The 18,884-nt window shown below is 39.4% G+C and overlaps 1 protein-coding gene across 2 annotated transcripts in view; it reads left to right on the forward strand.

Moving 5' to 3' along the window:
• AP2B1 (adaptor related protein complex 2 subunit beta 1) overlaps nt 1–18,884 on the forward strand; it is a 129,130-nt gene that overhangs the window by 76,753 nt on the left and 33,493 nt on the right. The window contains exons 15-18 of one of the 2 annotated variants that reach the window (XM_032319599.1): nt 4,863–4,904; nt 5,747–5,893; nt 8,812–8,957; nt 12,679–12,808. In XM_032319599.1, coding sequence (XP_032175490.1) covers nt 4,863–4,904; nt 5,747–5,893; nt 8,812–8,957; nt 12,679–12,808 — 465 coding nt within the window. The remainder of the gene's footprint in view (nt 1–4,862; nt 4,905–5,746; nt 5,894–8,811; nt 8,958–12,678; nt 12,809–18,884) is intronic. The other variant, XM_032319600.1, reaches the window with a different exon arrangement.

Below are 18,884 nucleotides of genomic sequence, written 5' to 3' on the forward strand. Positions count from 1 at the left end.
TGAGCTTAAGATCTGCACCCCTAATTAAGAGAATGTTTTCAGATACTCAGCACTGTAGGTTTAGAAGAAAGTAGGTCTGTTTTGGACTGATCAGAGGTCTATACCTGAAGGGGGCTAACCAAGCAAAATCAGCCATTGTGATCATTATGGGATTTTTTTTTCTTTTGGTCTATTTAGTGGCCATCTCATTTGGATACTCTTATAAAAGACTTCTTGGAGTCAGGTGGATTTGTTGCCTTCTAGAACCTTACTCATGAGTTCTCCTTCTGTATTTCTGTTATTGTAGTATATTGCCATTGGATGAGGGTGTTTCCTTTTGATATCTAGCTGAACTAGAGCTGTGGGTTGACTGAGCTTAAACTTTTGACTCAACCTGGCTCCGTCTCAGAGATCACGTAACTGTGATGAAATCCCTTTAACCTGTAAATTACTGTAAGTCACCATGAAATCATTGCTTTCCATCCGTTTACTTGATTAACACTGCAAGGACACAACCTGAACCAAGCCTAATTCAGCACTACTTCAGAGATGATAAAGTAGCCACTCTTTGGCAGTAGCCAAATATTAGTATTATTATCAGTGCCATTTAATAACTATAACTACTATGATTTAGATTGGGGATTAGGGGAACCAAACCACTATGGCTTATATACCACTAACCATGCCACCATTTGGATGTGGGTATCAGCTATACACCTTTAGGAAAATTCTGCTGTTTTCAGCATTTGAAATATTCTTGTGCTGAAATCGGCACTTTGCCTTTCTTTGTCTTCCTCTATCCTGACGTTATTTCCTTCATGGAGAAAATGGCAGCTTTTTTAAAAAAAAACTTTTTATTAACATGTAGTGTATTATTAGCCCCAGGGGTACAGGACTGTGAATCATCAGGCTTACACTCACAGCACTCACCATAGCCCCATACCCTCCCCAATGTCCATAACCCAACCATCCTCTCCGTACACCCTCTCCCCCCGGCAACCCTCAGTTTGTTTCGTGAGATTAAGAGTCTCTTGTGGTTTGTCTCCCTCCCGATCCCATCTTGTCTCATTTATTCCTTTCCTACCCCCCAAACCCCCATAGAAAATGGCAGCTTTTTAAAAGGTAATCCTGGGAACAGTGGGAAGTGGTTAACTCCAGGAGACACTTAAAACACAATAGTAGCTGGATACCTAAGATGGAGATTAAAGCCATGCCCTGCACACCTAGCCCTTTCCACTCGGCTCCCACCAGCTCACTGTGTAACAGATACCCCCAATTTTTACAGGTCCTCATTTGGCTGATTTTATACTCTATGTGATAAGTGTGACCGGGCAGATGCATCTTGTCTGGCTCCAGATAATACCAGCAACTGAACCAACAGTTAATGGCTCGTTCGGGCCAGCATGTGAACTTTTCTGTGCTTTATTGCGCCTTGCGGCTTTCTTCTTTTCTTGACTACCATGTGCATCATCCTGCTTGTCACTGTGGACAGGAGGGGCTGCTCCATGGGTCCCTGGCTCCCATCTTTGCTGATATCTCTTCATTACTTACTTTTGCCCATCCCTGTGCTATCACACTTATCAGATTTTCTGAGAGGAGGAGGATAATAACCTCCCTCAGGACCTTCTTTAGTCAAAAGGAAAGATGCTGAATAAAGTCTGAATAAGTTACAATTTTGCTTGGTAGAAAACATGTGTTGAAATTGTCCTTTCCCTCTGCTCTCTGGACATAACAGCACAGTTAGGTGAACCTTTATATTTTTGTCTACGTGTCTCTTAATGGCCTTTGGATCCTATCTCAAGATCAGAGTTCTTGATTCTGTGTTGAAGCTGAGTTGTAGCTGACATACTAAACATAAACATGGGACTATTGGGATTGCTTTTCAGTTTCTTTCATGTTTTTGAATAAAATTGACAAGCAGCATGGTGGGGAGAGTACATTCAGATCTTATCCAGCTAAGATAATGTTCATATAATACTCAAAGATAAGGATGAAATCTAAGAAAATAAGGGCTGTACATGGGCTTTATTTCCCTTGGAAGTAACCCCACCAGCAAGTGCCTTTTCTCAATGCCTTTTATTGAATCTAGCATATTGGATAAAACTGCTGTTTCTCTTCTGGTGTGTTGGTCCTTGCCACTGAGTGTCAATCAGGTCCATACAGAATTCCATCTCTTTTAAGTTTGGATTGTAAGCCCGGCCAGAAGGGAGGAGAATGGTGGAGGGAAGGAGGGGTCAGCCCACCAGAAAGTCAAAGCAGATTAAAGCATTAGGTTTAATGAGACATGATGCATCCTCTTCTTCCTTATTAAGGTCTAGCTTTCTTATTCAGGAGTTAGCTCCAAAGTAATTTTCAAACAGGTAAATCTTTCCTGATTCCAAACATTAGTTAATTATCTAAGGCATTGGTTTTAAAGCTTATCTAAATGCTAAAATCACTTAGGAGAGCTTTTCAAAATTTTGATGCCCAGGCTCCACGCCAGAACAATTAAGTCACTACCTCTGGGGGTGAGACTTTGGAATCAGTATTTTAAATGCCCTATATGATACATACACACAAGTGGTTGATTTAATAGTGTATCTAAGGTTGAAAACCATAGTTAATAGAACATAACTGAAGTAGTTATTAGTAATCTTAGAAAGTTTAGGTCTGGGCGCCTAGGTGGCTCAGTGGGTTGGGCCTCTGCCTTCCGCTTGGGTCACGGTCTCGGGGACCGGGGATCGAGCCCCGCGTCAGGCTCTCTGCTCAGCAGGCAGTGTGCTCCCCCCCTTTCTCTGCCTGCCTCTCTGACTCCTTTTGATCTCTGTCTCTCAGATAAATAAATAAATCTTTAAAAAAAAAAAAAAGTTTAGATCTTATTCTATGAAACTTCCAAGGTTTTATGAAGGGGAAATGAAAAAATTAAAGACCTCCCATAGTCAGCCTGTCTTTGCAAATTTATTCTGTGACTTTTCTTTTTTCTTATACATATCTACCCTGTGCTCAGTTTAATTGGCCTACTCCTTCTTCTTGATCCTGCTTTTCTTCTTCTTCTTTTTTTTTTTTTTTTTACAGCGTTTGTGCATGCTATTTGGGAAATAACCTCCCCCTTTTTGCTTTTATAATCCCACACTACCACCTCTTTGTAGCTTTTCATTATTCTTCAGCCAAAAGGAAGCTCTTCCCTTCAGTACTTCTCTCTGTGTCTCTCTCCTTTTTTCTCCCCTGCTTTAGTATATTCTGTGCGGTTTTGCATTCATGTTTTATTTCTCCTGCCAGTTTGCAAAGTCTGGATTTTATTCATCTACATATTCCCCTCATTTCCTGGCATCTTTACATTCCCCATAGTGCCTTGTATCCAGCTGATGTTATATAAGTGTTTGTTTGAATAAAACGTGGTTTTCAGATATGTGCTTTCCAGAACCAGAAAAAAAGCAGATGTGTGATATCTTTTCTATTTGCTTTCAGACTTTTCCAGTTGTTAAAATTTTTCATTGTGGTGACCTTTTTATTTATTTACATGTGCGATTTTGGCTTATTTTCAACCACTAAGTAAGCTTCAGGAACCAGGTTCTAGAAACCACTCTTCAAGGTTTGGAGTGCTCTGTATCTTAGTGAAGAGAATGCTTACTAATGCTAGTTATGAAGCATCTGCCCGGCCCATTTTCTGTCATGGTGGAAACGGGATTTTGTCATAGGCTTCAGTGTTTTTCAGGATAGATTATTATTTAGATTTTAGCAACCCTGTTTCGTGTATTTTTTTCACTGAGAAGATAAAATCCTTTCTCAAATTCTGAAAACCAGTAAGGTTTTGCTTTTTAACATAACAACAGCGCGGAGATTTCCAAGTTTCTACCACTAAATGACAGATAATAAAGGAAACAGTGTTTGTAGAGCATACAAGGCATTTGGTGATTCAGAGAAGAATTTCAGATGCACAGTGAGAAAGAACTAGGGAAGAGGCAGATGTGGAACTGTAGCCAAAAAAGGTGGTGTTTGCTTTTTATACAGCACTGTTGGTCATGTATATGTTTTATATTTCTTCACGCCAGCTGTTTTCAGCTTCAGTTCTTCTTTAATGCTTTCGTCATGGAAGCCTGACTTTGGGATGCATTATGTCAGAGCCCTGAGTGGGAGAAAGGCCAGCTCAAGATTGTGTGGAATGATTTTCCTGTCACGGAGCTAATTAAGTCCATCTAATTCTCCAATAGTTAGCATCCTTTTACATGATCTCCAGAAAACTCACAGCATTTCTCCTTAGTACTATCGACTGTGAAAGAGATTTGAAGCATTGCATGCCTTCCTACTTCCTCCCTGGGTAGGGTATCTTGACCTGTCCCAGCTGTTTTCTTTCTTACAAAAGTTCTAAATTCTAAAAAATCACTCTTATTCCTCCTATAATTTTTGAAGCTTGAAATTGCTCAATACTGGTTTGGTTCCCACCTTCTCAGTGGGAAAGCAGGTTTTGTAGATCAAAGCACATTTTAGTTTTTCTTTGCTTTTTTTTTCTCCCTTAAGTTTCTTTTTAGGAGAAAAATAAAACACTTTCACGACATTACTGCTTAGAGTTAGAGCTTCTTGGAATACATAAATCTTTAAATCCGGTTTAAGTTTGTGCCTATGTACCCCAGTGGGAAGATTGGATCTGAAACATCCCTGAGATGTCCCAGCTCCATCTTCTTTCCATGTTTTCTCAGAACTCGCACATACCATCAGTACTGCTACTCAGTTGCCCTAGAACATATTTCTTTGCAATCTAGAATTTCTTTAGGCTTTGGGAGTCAAGTTGAACAGCATGTATTCCCAGCAACTTGGTAGAGCAATATACAGATTCTATATGGGCATCTAGTACTTAGCTAAATCAACTCTACCTCTCTCTCCTCTCTCTCCTTTCTCTCTTTCAGCTTGGCAGTGACCTTGGCGGGGGCATTGGAGGAAGTCCGGCAGTAAGTGCCATCCGTTTTTTTCACCATGGGATGCGCTGCCACCTGTTTGATGCCTTTCCTATGCACACATTCTCAGACGAGCCACCACTGCTGTCTAGCATTGTACACCAAAACCTCTATAGCAGTGTATGAAGGGTAGAAAGTAGCATAGGGTTACTTGGATTCTTCAGAGGCGTACACCACATGTGGTGTAGGGACATCTTTAGGGATTGGTGCTCTGGTGTCTACAGAGATCTTTGTCTTCCTGACATTAAAGAGCTAAAGGAAGTGGAACCTCCCATCTTGACTGGAGAAAGCTCTTATTCTCTAGTGTCATCTACAAAGAACTTGAGAGAGTCAGCTGGACTCAGAGGGAGACTCTCCTCGTAAGTGACTGAGGCTGGGGGCTATGAATATCTATCTCCCCCACCCAGGAGAGTTTCCTACTAGATATTTATGCCTAAATGTCTGCACCCAAGTGGGAAAAGAGCTGTTTTCTAAGTTGGATGCTTCTTCTTTCTATAGAAACAGACTCCCCTCTATTAGGGTACCTGTAGGCCTTTTGCACAGAATCATGGAAGCTAAAATTGGAAACAAAACAGAAAAGATCTTGGATCACTCTGTTCCTGGTCCTACTGATTACTTTCTGATAGAACTTCTAAAGAGTGTTTGTACCTTATCAATGATGAAAAAATAACTGTGATGATTAAGAGGATAAAGAATATACTAATTCAACTCCAAGAATATTGTAATTATGTTATGTTCTTACTGTTTTATCAATACTACTAAAATACAGAGCAACATGTTAAGGGCTATTAATCGGTTTTTCCTGGTTTCCCTCCCCCTTGCCTTTTTCCCTGCAGGTGGGACAGTCCTTCATCCCCTCATCAGTGCCTGCAACCTTTGCTCCTTCACCTACTCCTGCTGTGGTCAGCAGTGGTCTGAATGACCTGTTTGAACTCTCCACGGGAATAGGCATGGCACCTGGTGGATATGTGGCTCCTAAGGCTGTAAGTAAAGCGATACTTTCTTAATGAACAATACCTGAATTACTAACATTTTTTGTTACTTCCACTGATAATAAATCCAAGGTTTGGGCCCTTGTCCTAGAGAGTTTAAGAGGAAGATGAAAAGTAGCCTGAAATTTAGCAATATGAAGCACCATAGTATCCTCTGTAACTTCTTTTATAATTGGACTTAAAATTGGAAATATTAAATATTTGTGTTTTGTTCTCTTGTTTAGAAATATTGTCTGGTTTGTCAGCACTGCCGTCAGTCTAGTGTAAGTCCGGTTAATGCAACAGTGAGAGGCAGTGGAAGTGGGGGAGGGAGTGCAGAATATAGTGAAGAGGAGTAACATTTTTACTTCTCTTTCCTTCCATTCCCCTTTTGATTGGTGTTACATATGGATTCTAGAGTGCTCTTCCTCACGTTTGGATTTTAGCTTATCTTTTTAGAGTTCTGATTTAGGTTTCTGTCATTGGTGCTTTTCTAGTCTCAACCTTGCTTAATGTCCTGCTCAGACTGAGTTTCAAAAGTGGAAACTGCTGTAAGTGAAGCTTATTTCAGCCTTTGGGAATAGTAGCTCAGTTTCTTGTAATTGTGCCTTTCTGGGGAACAACATGCCTGTTTATTGCCTGAATTCTCTGCCTTCTCATCTGACTCTGGAGGACCCTGTTACAGAGTTATAGACCAGTTGTCCATTCTAGGGTCATAACTTTGTCTACACAGCTACTGAATAGAGCAACCAAAAATAGGATTTAAAACTGAGCCATAATATTTTGGCCCAGTACAGTAACTTGGTTGTGAGGTTTCTGTGTTAGATATTATCCCACAGAATTTAATTATTGCGTCTAAGATTTTCTAATGCATTTGTTTACTGACATTAAAGTAATACATACTAATAACAAATATAAGTAATATAGAAATGACAGATAGAAAATTAATTTCTCGGGGTGCCTGGGTGGCTCAGTGGGTTAAAGCCTCTGCTTAGATCATGATCTCAGGGTCCTGGGATTGAGCCCCACATCAGGCTCTCTGCTCAGCAGGGAGCCTGCTTTCCACCCCTTCCACCCCCAGCCTGCTTGCCTCTCTGCCTGCTTGTGATCTCTGTCTGTCAAATAAATAAATAAAATATTTTAAAGAAAGAAAAAATTAATTTCTCTGTCCTCACTTTCCCACGGATAGCCACTATTAACTTTATTGTGTGTCCTACCAGAAGAAAAGGATTATGCGTGTACCTGTATGTCTGTGTTCTTTAACAGTATTATGTCCATGGAATATACTGTTTTGCATCTTATTTTTTCCCTACTCTATTATTTTGAATGTCTGTATCCACTCTATTGATGTGCCACAACTTATTTAATCATTCTCCTGTTGATAGACATACAGGTTATTTGCTTGGTCCTACCACCTCCCTTCCCCTTTTTTGTTAATACAGTGTTGCAGTGAACATCTTTTTATATGTATATCCTGGTATACAGATATTTTTTATCCTGGTATATTTTTGTAAGTATGGCTATAAGGTAAACCTGCAGTGTGCTTGATCATTTAAACATTTTAAAATAGACATTTTCCTCTTACCTTCCAAAAGGTGACATCAGATTATATTTCCAGCAACACAGTACAAAGTGCCACATTGCTTAAATTTTCCATTGAGTATTATTGACTTTTAGGATTTTTACCCTCCGATAGATGAAAAATATCTTGTGGTTGTTTGATTTCATTTTCTTCCTTCCTTTCCTTTTTGTCTTTGGCATGGCTGAATATGTTTTAATATTTATTCAACCACCTACTGATGTTTTGGTATTTTGTCTTAGATGGTTAGAACAGTTCATGAATTTCCTGGGTTTTTTTTTTTTTTTTAAGATTTATTTATTTTTAGAGAGCAAGAGTGGGAAGAGCAGAGGGGAGGAAGAGGATCTCAAGCACCCTCCCTACTAAGCTCAGAGCCCAACTTGGAGCTCAGTTTCATGACCCTGAGATCATGACCTTAGTCAAAAATCAAGAGTCATACACCTCACTGAGCCACCCAGGTGCCCCCAGATTTTTTTTTAATTAACTCATATAGTCCAGGATTATCAAAGGTTCTAGGGTCAAGGATGAATAATGGATTATATAGAGAAGACAGGCATTCATATTACTTAAGCCACATATAAGTACTATTTACCAGAATCTGTAGTAAGAGTTAAAAATATACGTAAGAGGAGTGCCTGGATGGCTCAGTGGGTTAAGCCTCTGCCTTAGGCTCAGGTCATGATCTCAGGGCCCTGGGATTGAGCCCCGCACAGGGCTCTCTGCTCAGCGGGGAGCCTGCTTCCCCCACCCTGCCCCACCTGCCTCTCTGCCTACTTGTGATCTCTCTCTGTCAAATTTAAAAAAAAAAAAAAAAAATCTCAAAAAAAAAAAATATATATATACACATAAGACATATATATGTAAGTCCCTTGCCCTTAAGACTACTAATAATGGTTTTAGTGATGATTTAAAAAAAAAAAAAAAGTATTCAAAGATACAGACATGCTATTTTCATTAGTCGATTCAGTTTCCTCCCTTTTAAGCCTTTTACCAGAGGGGCTAATAAAAAAAACACACTGTACTCATTGGAATTTCTCTTTTCCTTGTATATACATTTGGTAGCAGTAGTCAAGCAGTAAAATGACCAAGTTGAACAGAAGATGGAGAACTAGCCAGGTTTTTCATAGACTGTTTTTGTGTGGGTTTGGTTTGGTTTGGTTTGGCTCTTAAATTGAGAACAATCTCAAAATTCAGAGAATATCTAGAGCCTTTTGCATCTGACTTGATATAGTATAAAAATCACCATAGTTGCCTGAAGAAGCCAAATCTTAATTTCATCTTTATATAATCAAAATAAATAGCATTGAGATAAATCGTGTGTGGTTCCACTTGGCTCTATACTGTCTCTTAGGTCTGGCTTCCTGCAGTAAAAGCTAAAGGCTTGGAGATTTCCGGAACATTTACTCACCGCCAAGGGCACATCTATATGGAAATGAACTTCACCAACAAAGCTTTGCAACACATGACAGACTTTGCAATCCAGTTTAACAAGAATAGGTAAGAAGTCTTGAGTCCTCAGCTTGGTCATGAAACAGCAATGTGCCTTGTGTACAACAAGCCAGTGTTCCCTTTTTTTTTTAATTTGTTTTGGTTAGTTATTAGGGTGAAGAGGGATAGGGGAATAGTGAGAGAGATGATCTTTTTAAGATTTTATTTATTTATTTTGGGGGGAGGGAAAGGGAGCACAAGCAGGGGGAGGGGCAGAGGGAGGAGCAGAGGGAGAAGCAGACTCCCAGCTGAGCAGGGAGTGCCATGTGGGACTCCATCCCAAGCCCCTGGGATCATGACCTGAGACAAAAGCAGATGCTTAACCAACTCAGCCACCCAGGTGCCTGCCAATATTCCATTTTTAACAATGTGTTTAAAACTCTCATGTTGGCACATTTGGGTGTAGAGTGAGAGCTGGTCTTGCATGTCTATTCACTTGTCAGCTTCCACTCTGGAGGCCCTCGAAATTTTGTTGGGAAACTCATCCATATGGAAAACGGAAACCAGGGGTGCCTGGGTGCCTTAGTCGTTAAGCATCTGCCTTTGGCTCAGGTCATGATCCCAGGGTCCTGGGATTGAGCCGAGCATCAGACGCCCTGCTCTACAGGAAGCCTGCTTCTCCCTCTTCCACTTCCCCTCCCATGCTTGTGTTCCTTCTCTCACTGTGTATCTGTCTGTTGCATAAATAAATAAAATCTTTAAAAAAAAAAAAAAAAGGAAACCAGAACTTACTGCCTTCTTAAAGGATTCTAGGACTAGGAAGTTTTTAATAAACCATTTACACACAAAAAAAGTTTTCATTGAAATGCATTTATACATTCAACAAATAATGTTGTAGCATCTATGTGCCAGACATTCTAGGTACTGGAGCTAGAATAGTGAACAAAACAGACGAGTATCCAAAGCCCACATTTTGGTGGGGAAAATGAACATAATTGGTTGATGAACATAGTCTGTCCACCTGTTAGCTAAATAATGTAGGCAAGCGATCTGCTTTTAGCAATGAATTCTTTGCCTTAATAAGGAAGGGACCATGAAGATGTAAATACTGATTTTCTGTAGTTCTGAAACATCACTGTTTTATATTAAATATCATGCTTCAGGAAACTGCCTGCTAGACTTTGATGGCAGGTCCATTTATTCATAAAAAAGATAATCACACTTGTTTCTGATAAAGTAGTAATTGGACCTTTAAGCAGATTTAATAAAATCTGTCAGTAACAACTTATATCAGTGATTGCCTTACTTATTTCTAGGCATTTGGAAATAACTTTTATACCTTAGATTGAAAGTTTGGTACATTAGAAATCACTTATCTAGAAAGTCTGTGTTTCCTTTTGTCAGACTAGTTCTATTTCCAGCTATTTACCAATTTCAGCCATTCTTATGAGTTTATAGTGACTTGCATTTTAATTTACTTCTCATTTTGATTTGCATTTCCCTAATGACTAATGATATTGAGTAATTTGTTCATCAGTGTAGTGACCATTATATCTTTAGTGAAGTATCTGCTCAGATCTTTCTTTTTTTAGTTTCATTATCAAGTAGTAAAAGTTCTTTATATATTGTGGGTGCAAATCCTTTGTCAGATATATGTCTTGCAAATATTTTCTGTGCCTTTATTTTCCTAACAGTGTCTTTCAAAAAGAAAAAGGTTTGTATTGCTTATGCGCTTTGTGTTCTAAGAAATCTTTGCCTGGCCTGTGGATACAAAGACCTTTTTTCGTGTGTGTGTGTGTGTGTGTGTGTGTGTGTGTGTGTGTTTAATAGAAGTGGTATAGATTTAGCTCTAACACTAACTTTTATAATCCATTTTGAAATAATTTTTAAATGTGGTGTAAAGTAAGAGAGTCAAAACGAACTTATTTTTTTCCATAGTGAGCCTTGAAATCAGATAGTACAAACTCCCCACTTTTGCTCTTTTTCAAAATTGTTTTGGCAATTCTAGGTCCTTTGCCTGCTGGGATTTTGAGAGTGTAGATCAGTTTGGGAGAGAATTGATATCAAACAATACCGAGTTCTAATCCATCAGCTTGCTTTTTCTATTAGGTTATCTCTAACTTCTCTCTGCACTGTTTTATAATTTCTCTTGTATAGATCTTCATGTCTATCATCAGAGTTAAGTATGTCGTAGTTTTGATGATATAAAAAATAGCATTCTCATTAATACAGAAGTAGTATTTATTTTTCTATGTTGAACTTATGCAACTTTGTTAAATTCTCTTATTAGTTCTGGTGGCTTTCTTGTAGATTCCTTACAGTTTTCTACGTAGATAAATCATTTTGTCTGTGGGTAGAGAATTTTTTGCAAGGAATTTTTCTTTGTTTTTTTCTGTATCATTTCCAAGAGGAGCAATTCAAAGATTAGGAACTAAGCTGCTGTCATGTTTCTATCCCAGTATTGCCTTCAGATAGAGTTTGCTGACCATGAGAACAGGATCAAAAGAGCACAGTGGTTTTTTAATCTATAAATATTACACCAAAATGAGTCGTGAATTATTCTCAGGATCACTTTATTACTACATTTTGATATTCCAAAGCATAGGTTAGGAAAAAGAAAATGTTTCTTCTGCCATCCTATGACTCTTGAAAGATAATTACCTATATAAACCTTATAGTTATATGTATTACCTATATAAACTCTATAGTTACTTTATAAATATTATAGTCCCATCTTCCTTCCTGAGGCTAATTAGAACACAAATTCAATATAAATTTATATCATTCATTTGTGTATTTGTTACACCTGTAGGTCTACTTTTCCCTTTACGCTCCATCTATTTGAAATTCTTGTATTTCTTGTACATAAGACACATCTGTTCTTAGGGAACCTGGGGGGCTCAGTCGGTTAAGTGTCCAACTCTTGATTTCAGCTCAGGTCATGATCTCAGGGTCATGAGCGTGGAGCCTGCTTAAGAGTCTCTCTGTCCTTCTGCCCCTTCCTCCTCTCTGCTTGCCCATATGCTCGCTTTCTCTAGTGCCACTCTTGCTCAAAAAAAAACACCACACACACACACAAAAGCCAAACCAAAATATGTCTGCTCTCATATGTATTTGTTATTTATGTTACTCCAGAATCGGGTTTTTCCCATCTCTTTACTATTCTTGATTGTTATTAGGCTTCTCTATGAAGTCAAACTGGTAGGTACACACTCCCTGCCTTAGGCGTAGAAAGTGACCAGCTTGTCCTAGTTATTTGGATTGTCTAAGCCAGTGAATTTTGCTTAACTTTCATTGTCTCTTTTCCAGTAATTGTGTCTTATATAGGTAAACAAAAAAGAAAATTAGAATTACCAGTAAATAATCTTCTGGGTTGCTGAGGCAGGTTATCAAGCTATGAAGTAAAGTTAATTTATCGTACTTTACAGGATGTGTATTCTTAAGTCTTCTTTCTCCCAAGGATTTTCTAAGAAAAGATGTTCTTAAAAAAAAAAGAGAGGAAGAAACTTATTAAATCTGTCTCTCTAGTGGTATGAAACATAAGAAACTAGCAAAGCAGTTCTGTACTTACGAATGTTTTCTCCTTCCTCAAATCCATTTAATGGGAAATGGGTTATATTGTAATCAGTGTTACAGCAAATTAGAATTAAGCATCTTGGTTCCATTGTTTTTTCCACTTAATTTTATTGAAAATTATGTTCAAATCTAGCAATGAATCATTGGAACCCAAAGATGTGGCTAAAGCTTGCCTCCTGATTAACCTCTGGAATTTTTTCATCCACTTTCCTAGCTTTGGTGTCATCCCTAGCACTCCTCTGGCCATCCATACACCACTGATGCCGAACCAGAGCATTGACGTCTCCCTGCCTCTCAACACCTTGGGCCCAGTCATGAAGATGGAACCTCTGAATAACCTACAGGTTAGAGTTTTATTTCACTGAAGGGGTACAACTTGATACCTTTCCAGTTTTATTTCACTTATGTAAAAAATAGCCCCTCTCTCTTCCTCATATTAGATTTGGTCAGGTTTGAAATAACTAGGGAGAAAAGTTTATTTAGAGGGCACAGGGGAAGGACAGAGGGAGAGGGAGAATCTTACGCAGTTTACATGCCTAGCACAGAGCCCAGCTCAGGGGTTGATACCATGACCTTAGCTGAAATCAAGAGTCGTTTGCTTAATGATTGAGCCACCCGGTCCCCCCCCCCTTTTTTTTTTTAAATTTAAAAAGAAAAAAAAAAAAAAAAAAAGAATCACTCTGGTGCCTGGCTAGCTAATTTGGCAGAGCATGTGACTCAGTCTTGGGGTCGTGATTTCGAGCCTCATGATAGGTGTAGAGTTTAATTTAAAAATAAAAACAGGGTGCGCCTGGGTGGCTCAGTGGGTTAAAGCCTCTACCTTCAGCTCAGGTCATGATCCTGGGGTCCTGGAATTGAGCCCCACATCGGGCTCTCTGCTCCATAGAGAGCCTGTTTCCTCCTCTCTCTCCCTGCCTGCTTGACTACTTGTGATCTCTGTCTGTCAAATAAATAAATAAAATCTTTTAAAAAAATAAAAAAAAATAAAAACAGATTGGGGTATGTGGGTGGCTCAGTCCATTAAGCATCCAGCTCACTCTCAGCATGGGTCTTGATCTCAGGGTTGTGAGTTCAGACTCCACACTGGGCTCCATGCTGAGCATGGAGCCTACTTTAAAAAAAAAAAAAAAAAAAAGTCATACCTTGACATAGGAAGTTACTCATTCTTTTACTTAACAAATATTTAGAAACTTGTAAAGATGTATTACTTATTTACAAACCTTTTTTTCTAAAGACTTTTGAAGCAGATTTGTCATTTATATGAGAACAGATTTATGTAGAGGCTGTCTTTGAACACACAACCACAAATACGGTTATTTGGATTTAAAGGCTCCCTATTAGCACATAACTATTGTAAGTAGCAGCGTCTTACTGGAGCTCAGAACTTTATCAGGTCTGCAGAAGCCTCTTGATCTTGAAAGTGCTGAATTTTTTAGAATGCTTAAGTACTAGTTGAGAGTTTCACTCAGTTTTCATCTGTTTTGAACTTCTCTTTTGAAATATAAGCCTTTCAAGCTTATATTCAGGTAAATGAAGGCAGACTAGTAAGCTTATAAGCTCAAGTGTAGCAGTATCAAAGGGTTATTAGGACAGATATAATCCCTAGCTGTTGTGGGTTTTTTTTTTTTTTTTAAGATTTTATTTATTTATTTGACAGACAGAGATTACAAGTAGGCAGAGAGGCAGTCAGAGAGAGGAGGAAGCAGGCTCCCTGCTGAGCAGAGAGCCCAACGTGGGGCTCGATCCCAGGACTCTCAGGACCCTGGGATCATGACCGGAGCCAAAGGCAGAGGCTTTAACCCACTGAGCCACCCAGGCGCGGGGATTTTAAATGCTTGTAAGGACAAGAGAGACAACCCTGGGTCCACCTGAGATTGGGAACTGTAACTGGTCTCTGCACAGAGCTGATACCCTGGAAGGGTGACTTCCACAGTGGAAGGGAAACTGGGAAGAATGTTTCCAGTAAGGCAGGTGATGGAAAAGTTTCTCTCTGGCAAGTATTCTGTATGCCCTCTTACGACAAATCCAGGGCCCAATATTTAGCCGTACATGGCATAATATATGGGCATGTAGTCTAAATTTATACAAGATATGTAGATACAGCGCTCTCCACACCAGTAACTTAACGTAAAATTGGTCCAGGGCTGGTAAAACTCAGGGTACCTGGCAGAAGCAAAACAACTGGTTTTGCAACAGCTCTAAACTTCAGAGCCATCAGAACTCCCAGCTGAAAGAAGATCTCTTTGAAAGTGAGCTCACAGGGGCCTCTGGGTGGCTTAGTTGGTTGAGCAACTCCATCTCCCTCTGCCCCTCCACCCTGCTTGTGCTTGCTCACTCTCTCAAATCAATAAATAAAATCTTTAAAAAAAAAAAAACAAAAAACAGCTCACAAATTGAACCATAAAAAGAGGGAAAGGTGTGCTGTGAAAGACAGAAGACACAGCAGAGAGAGGATGAGTATTCCCTTTCCACCAAGAACTTGAAATAAATATTCTGAATGAGACTAAAAATATAAAATATGTTAAAAATGATTAAAGAAAAATATCAACCTTCCACTTTCCAGTCAAGACAAGTTGGATACCATTGCTCAATCTTCTGGAAATAGCAGTGTGCATCCTAGTACTGATGGTGAGACATCACCAGTGCAGTTACTTGGAGTTAAGACTAATGTTCTTTCAGTAGTTTAAATACCAGCACACCAAGCCTGTTCACCAGTTCCCTACCTTGTTGCCAGTTAGTGGATGCCTCTTTCTCTGCAAAGGGTATAATGATTTGGAGCAATGATGAGTGAGTCATGAAAGAACTTGGCTCAGACTAGAAGAACAAAACAGGATTACTGTGTAGATGGAACTGGCTGTTACTATGATGAGAGCAGTGTGCTAAGGGGCTTTTCCAGCACAGAATCCTGAAGTAAGGAACTAACCCAAATCTACACCTGCTCCTTTTGCATTGAAATCTAACCTCCTGTTGGCCCACAGAGCCTCCAGCACAGTATTTGAGGACAGTCAGCATGAATGCAAGAGTGCTTTACTGTAGAAGTAGGAAAGGGAATTTGGGTCACAGAAACCAGGGCAAATTTTTCTGCTTTTAAAACGGAATCAATAAATAAATGAATGTCAGCTTACCTTCCTATCTGTAATTCCATTTCTCCTTCAGTGAAATGAGCATCCCGAATAAGGAACCCTCATAAGAGTAGTTGAGTCTTAGTTCAAATCCTTCCTTCAGAAGTATTGATTAGGACTAGTAAATTTTTGTTTTTGCAAACTTGAAGTTACAGGACGCAGACCTTTAAAAATTTTACATCTTCTTTCAAGGATGTCATAATTATGACTATTTACTCATAAATTGACATTTCCCAGGGAGAAAATAAGCAAAAACTTAAAAGAAAAACACTTATTTTCTTCTACGGGCAGCTCTATTTAATGTCTGCTGGTGCTTATTGAAAGTAATGGCTAGCTTAAGGGGGGTGGTTAACTTTAGATACCAGCTTCCATTCTGCCCTTGTCCCAGTATAAACAAAAAGAATCAGATATTAACTCCAGTAAGCTTAGATCATAAAGATCCAGATGAAGCCAGGTGAAGATTGGTGTTTAAACATTATATTTACATAGTGTTTAAACCCAGGAACTCATGTGGAAAAATTAGTGCTTTTCTACTTCAGACCATAAAATCAGGAAAGGAAAAAATGTTTGGAGTTTGAGGAAATGAAATTCAGAAGGCGGTGTGGGTTAAATTATTTTGGCTAATTTCCTTTCAATATATAGGACAAATAAACCCAGCTGCCAGAACTGTCGTGTAGAACTTAATACAAAAATGTTTTAGGGGCGCCTGGGTTGCTCAGTGGGTTAAGCCTCTGCCTTAGGCTCGGGTCATGACCCTAGGGCCTGGGATCGAGCCGCACATTGGGCTCTATGCTCAGCAGGGAGCCTGCTTCACCGCCGCCGCCCCCCCCCCGTCTGCCTCTCTGCCTACTTGTGATCTCTGACAAATAAATAAAATATTTTTTTAAAAATGTTTTATTACAGTGCTCATCAAACAACTTACTTGCTTATGGTCTGACTGAAACGCTATTCAAAGGTTGAAAAGACACTATTCTCTCTTAAAATGTAAAACAGATTTTACGTTAGAGACAAGAATTAAGTACCTAGTAGAGATGTGAGCCAAGAAAATGTCTCCTACTGTACCGATGTTGGTTGTTAAAGCCTTTGTGAATCCAATTTATAAACAGTACATGAAGTTTAGCTTGCCTCTGGTGGGATCTGATTTTGAGTTTATTTATAGCATACAATCCTATTCTTTTAAAAAGAGAATTGGTTCCCTCTATTTAAATAAAACAAAAAAATTAACAAATGTCTAAATTAGAATTAACTTCTAAAAGAGTTGTCTCTGACTCTGATATCCTTGACTTTCATTTCATCTGTATTCGTTGCTTAGAAACATTTTCCCAATATACCTCTTCAAACTTGACACCTGGTGAGTGACTGCTTCATCAAGTCAGTGTCTGCAAAAAGACAATAGACTACAACATAACTTGTGTTCATCCTGGGCTTTGTACAAATGCTGTAAAGTTCCCGCAGCTGCTTGGCTTCCTTTCTCACTGGGCTGTATACACCCTTATGAGATCATTGGTTTTAATTTTGTCCATGATTTTATAAACTTTTTTTTTTAAAAAAGATTTTATGTATCTTTTATGGAGAGAGAGAACACAAGCAGAGGGATGAGCAGGCAAAGCAGGCAGAGGGAGGAGCAGGCTCCCCACTGAACAAGGAGCCCCATGTGGGAGTTGATTCCAGCACCCTGGGGTCATGACCTGACCTGAAGGCAGGCGCTTAACAACTGAGCCACCCTAAAAATAATTTAAATCTTTTTTTTTTTTAAGATTTTATTTATGTATTTATTTGACACAGAGAAAGAGATCACAAGGAGACAGGAGGCAAGGGGAGAGCAGGCTCCCTACCGAGCAGAGAGCCTGACACGGGGCTCAATCCCGGGATCCTGAGATCATGACCCAAGCTGAAGGCAGAGTCCCAACTCACTGAGCCACCCAGGCGCCCCCTATAAACAAATTTTTTAAAAAAGATTTTATTTATTTATTTAACAGACAGAGATTACAAGTAGGCAGAGAGAGAGGAGCAGAGGGAGAGGGACAAGCAGACTCCCTGCTGAGCAGGGAGCCCAACGTGGGGCTCGATCTCATGACACTGAGATCATACCAAACAAAACCAAGAGTCAGACACTTAGCAGACTGAGCCACCTAGGCACCCGCAGTGTTTACATTATTAGGACTATACTTCAAAGCTGAGCTAAAAAGTGTAATTATTTTTTTCTCCATAAAACTTTTTGTAAGCTGGGGCGCCTGGGTGGCTCAGCGGATTGAGGCCTCTGCCTTCGGCTCGGGTCATGATCTCAGGGTGCTGGGATCGAGCCCCGCATCGGGCTCTCTGCTCAGCGGGGAGCCTGCTTCCCTCTCTCTCTCTCTCTGCCTGCCTCTCTGCCTACTTGTGATCTCTGCCTGTCAAATAAATAAATAAAATCTTTAAAAAAAAAAAAAAACTTTTTGTAAGCAGTTGCATACTTACCTGTTAATAACTATCCCTTCTTGTTAGCTTAACTTCTTGTGTTTTTAATTATAATTCAGTCCCAACTTCCCATGAGATCAGACCCTTCCAAGGAGTCTTTTCACTTTTCACTTTCTTGAAGTCCCTTCTGGAGTCTTTTGACCTGCTCTATTCTGGACTGATTTTCTTATCTGTGAAAGATTGGCGGTCATCCTGGGATCTCCCTTCATCATCACTCTGAAGTTCATTGCTTTCAACTCGTTTCAGTGCTGCGTCTCCTATTATATGGTTCTTTTCTTTGTTTACTTCCTCATTTTGATGAAAAATATCCTCTGGTAGCTTCCTGAGAATGGGTATATAGAGAATAAAGTTTTTGAAGTTTCACATGTTCTAAAATGTCTACTTCATACTTTTGACAGTTTCTGTGTATCTGGGTTAGGAATCATTTTCCTTCTAGTCTGATGTGGTTCTGATTCTTGATTTTTTTCTGCGCTAATGTTCTTTCTTATTGAAAGCTTACAAGTGGGTGCCTGGGTGGCTCAGTGGGTTAAAGCCTCTGCCTTTGGCCCAGGTCATGATCCCAGTGTCCTGGGATCCCGGAGCCTGCTTCTTTCTCTCTCTCTCTCTCTTTCTCTCTCTCTGCCTGCCTTTCTGCCTACTTGTGATCTCTGTCAAATAAATAAATAAATAAATAAAATCTTAAAAAAAAAAAAAAAAAAGAAAGCCTTTAAGATCCTTTCTCTATCTCTCATATTCTGAAATTTTATAATGATGTCCCTCAAGAGGTATGAGCCTTTTCATCCATTGTACTAGGTACTCACTGGGCTCTTTCAAAGTGGAAACTTGTAGCCCTCAGTTCTGG

This window comes from Mustela erminea, chromosome 18 (genome assembly GCF_009829155.1).
Source record: "Mustela erminea isolate mMusErm1 chromosome 18, mMusErm1.Pri, whole genome shotgun sequence".
NCBI lineage: Eukaryota > Metazoa > Chordata > Mammalia > Carnivora > Mustelidae > Mustela > Mustela erminea.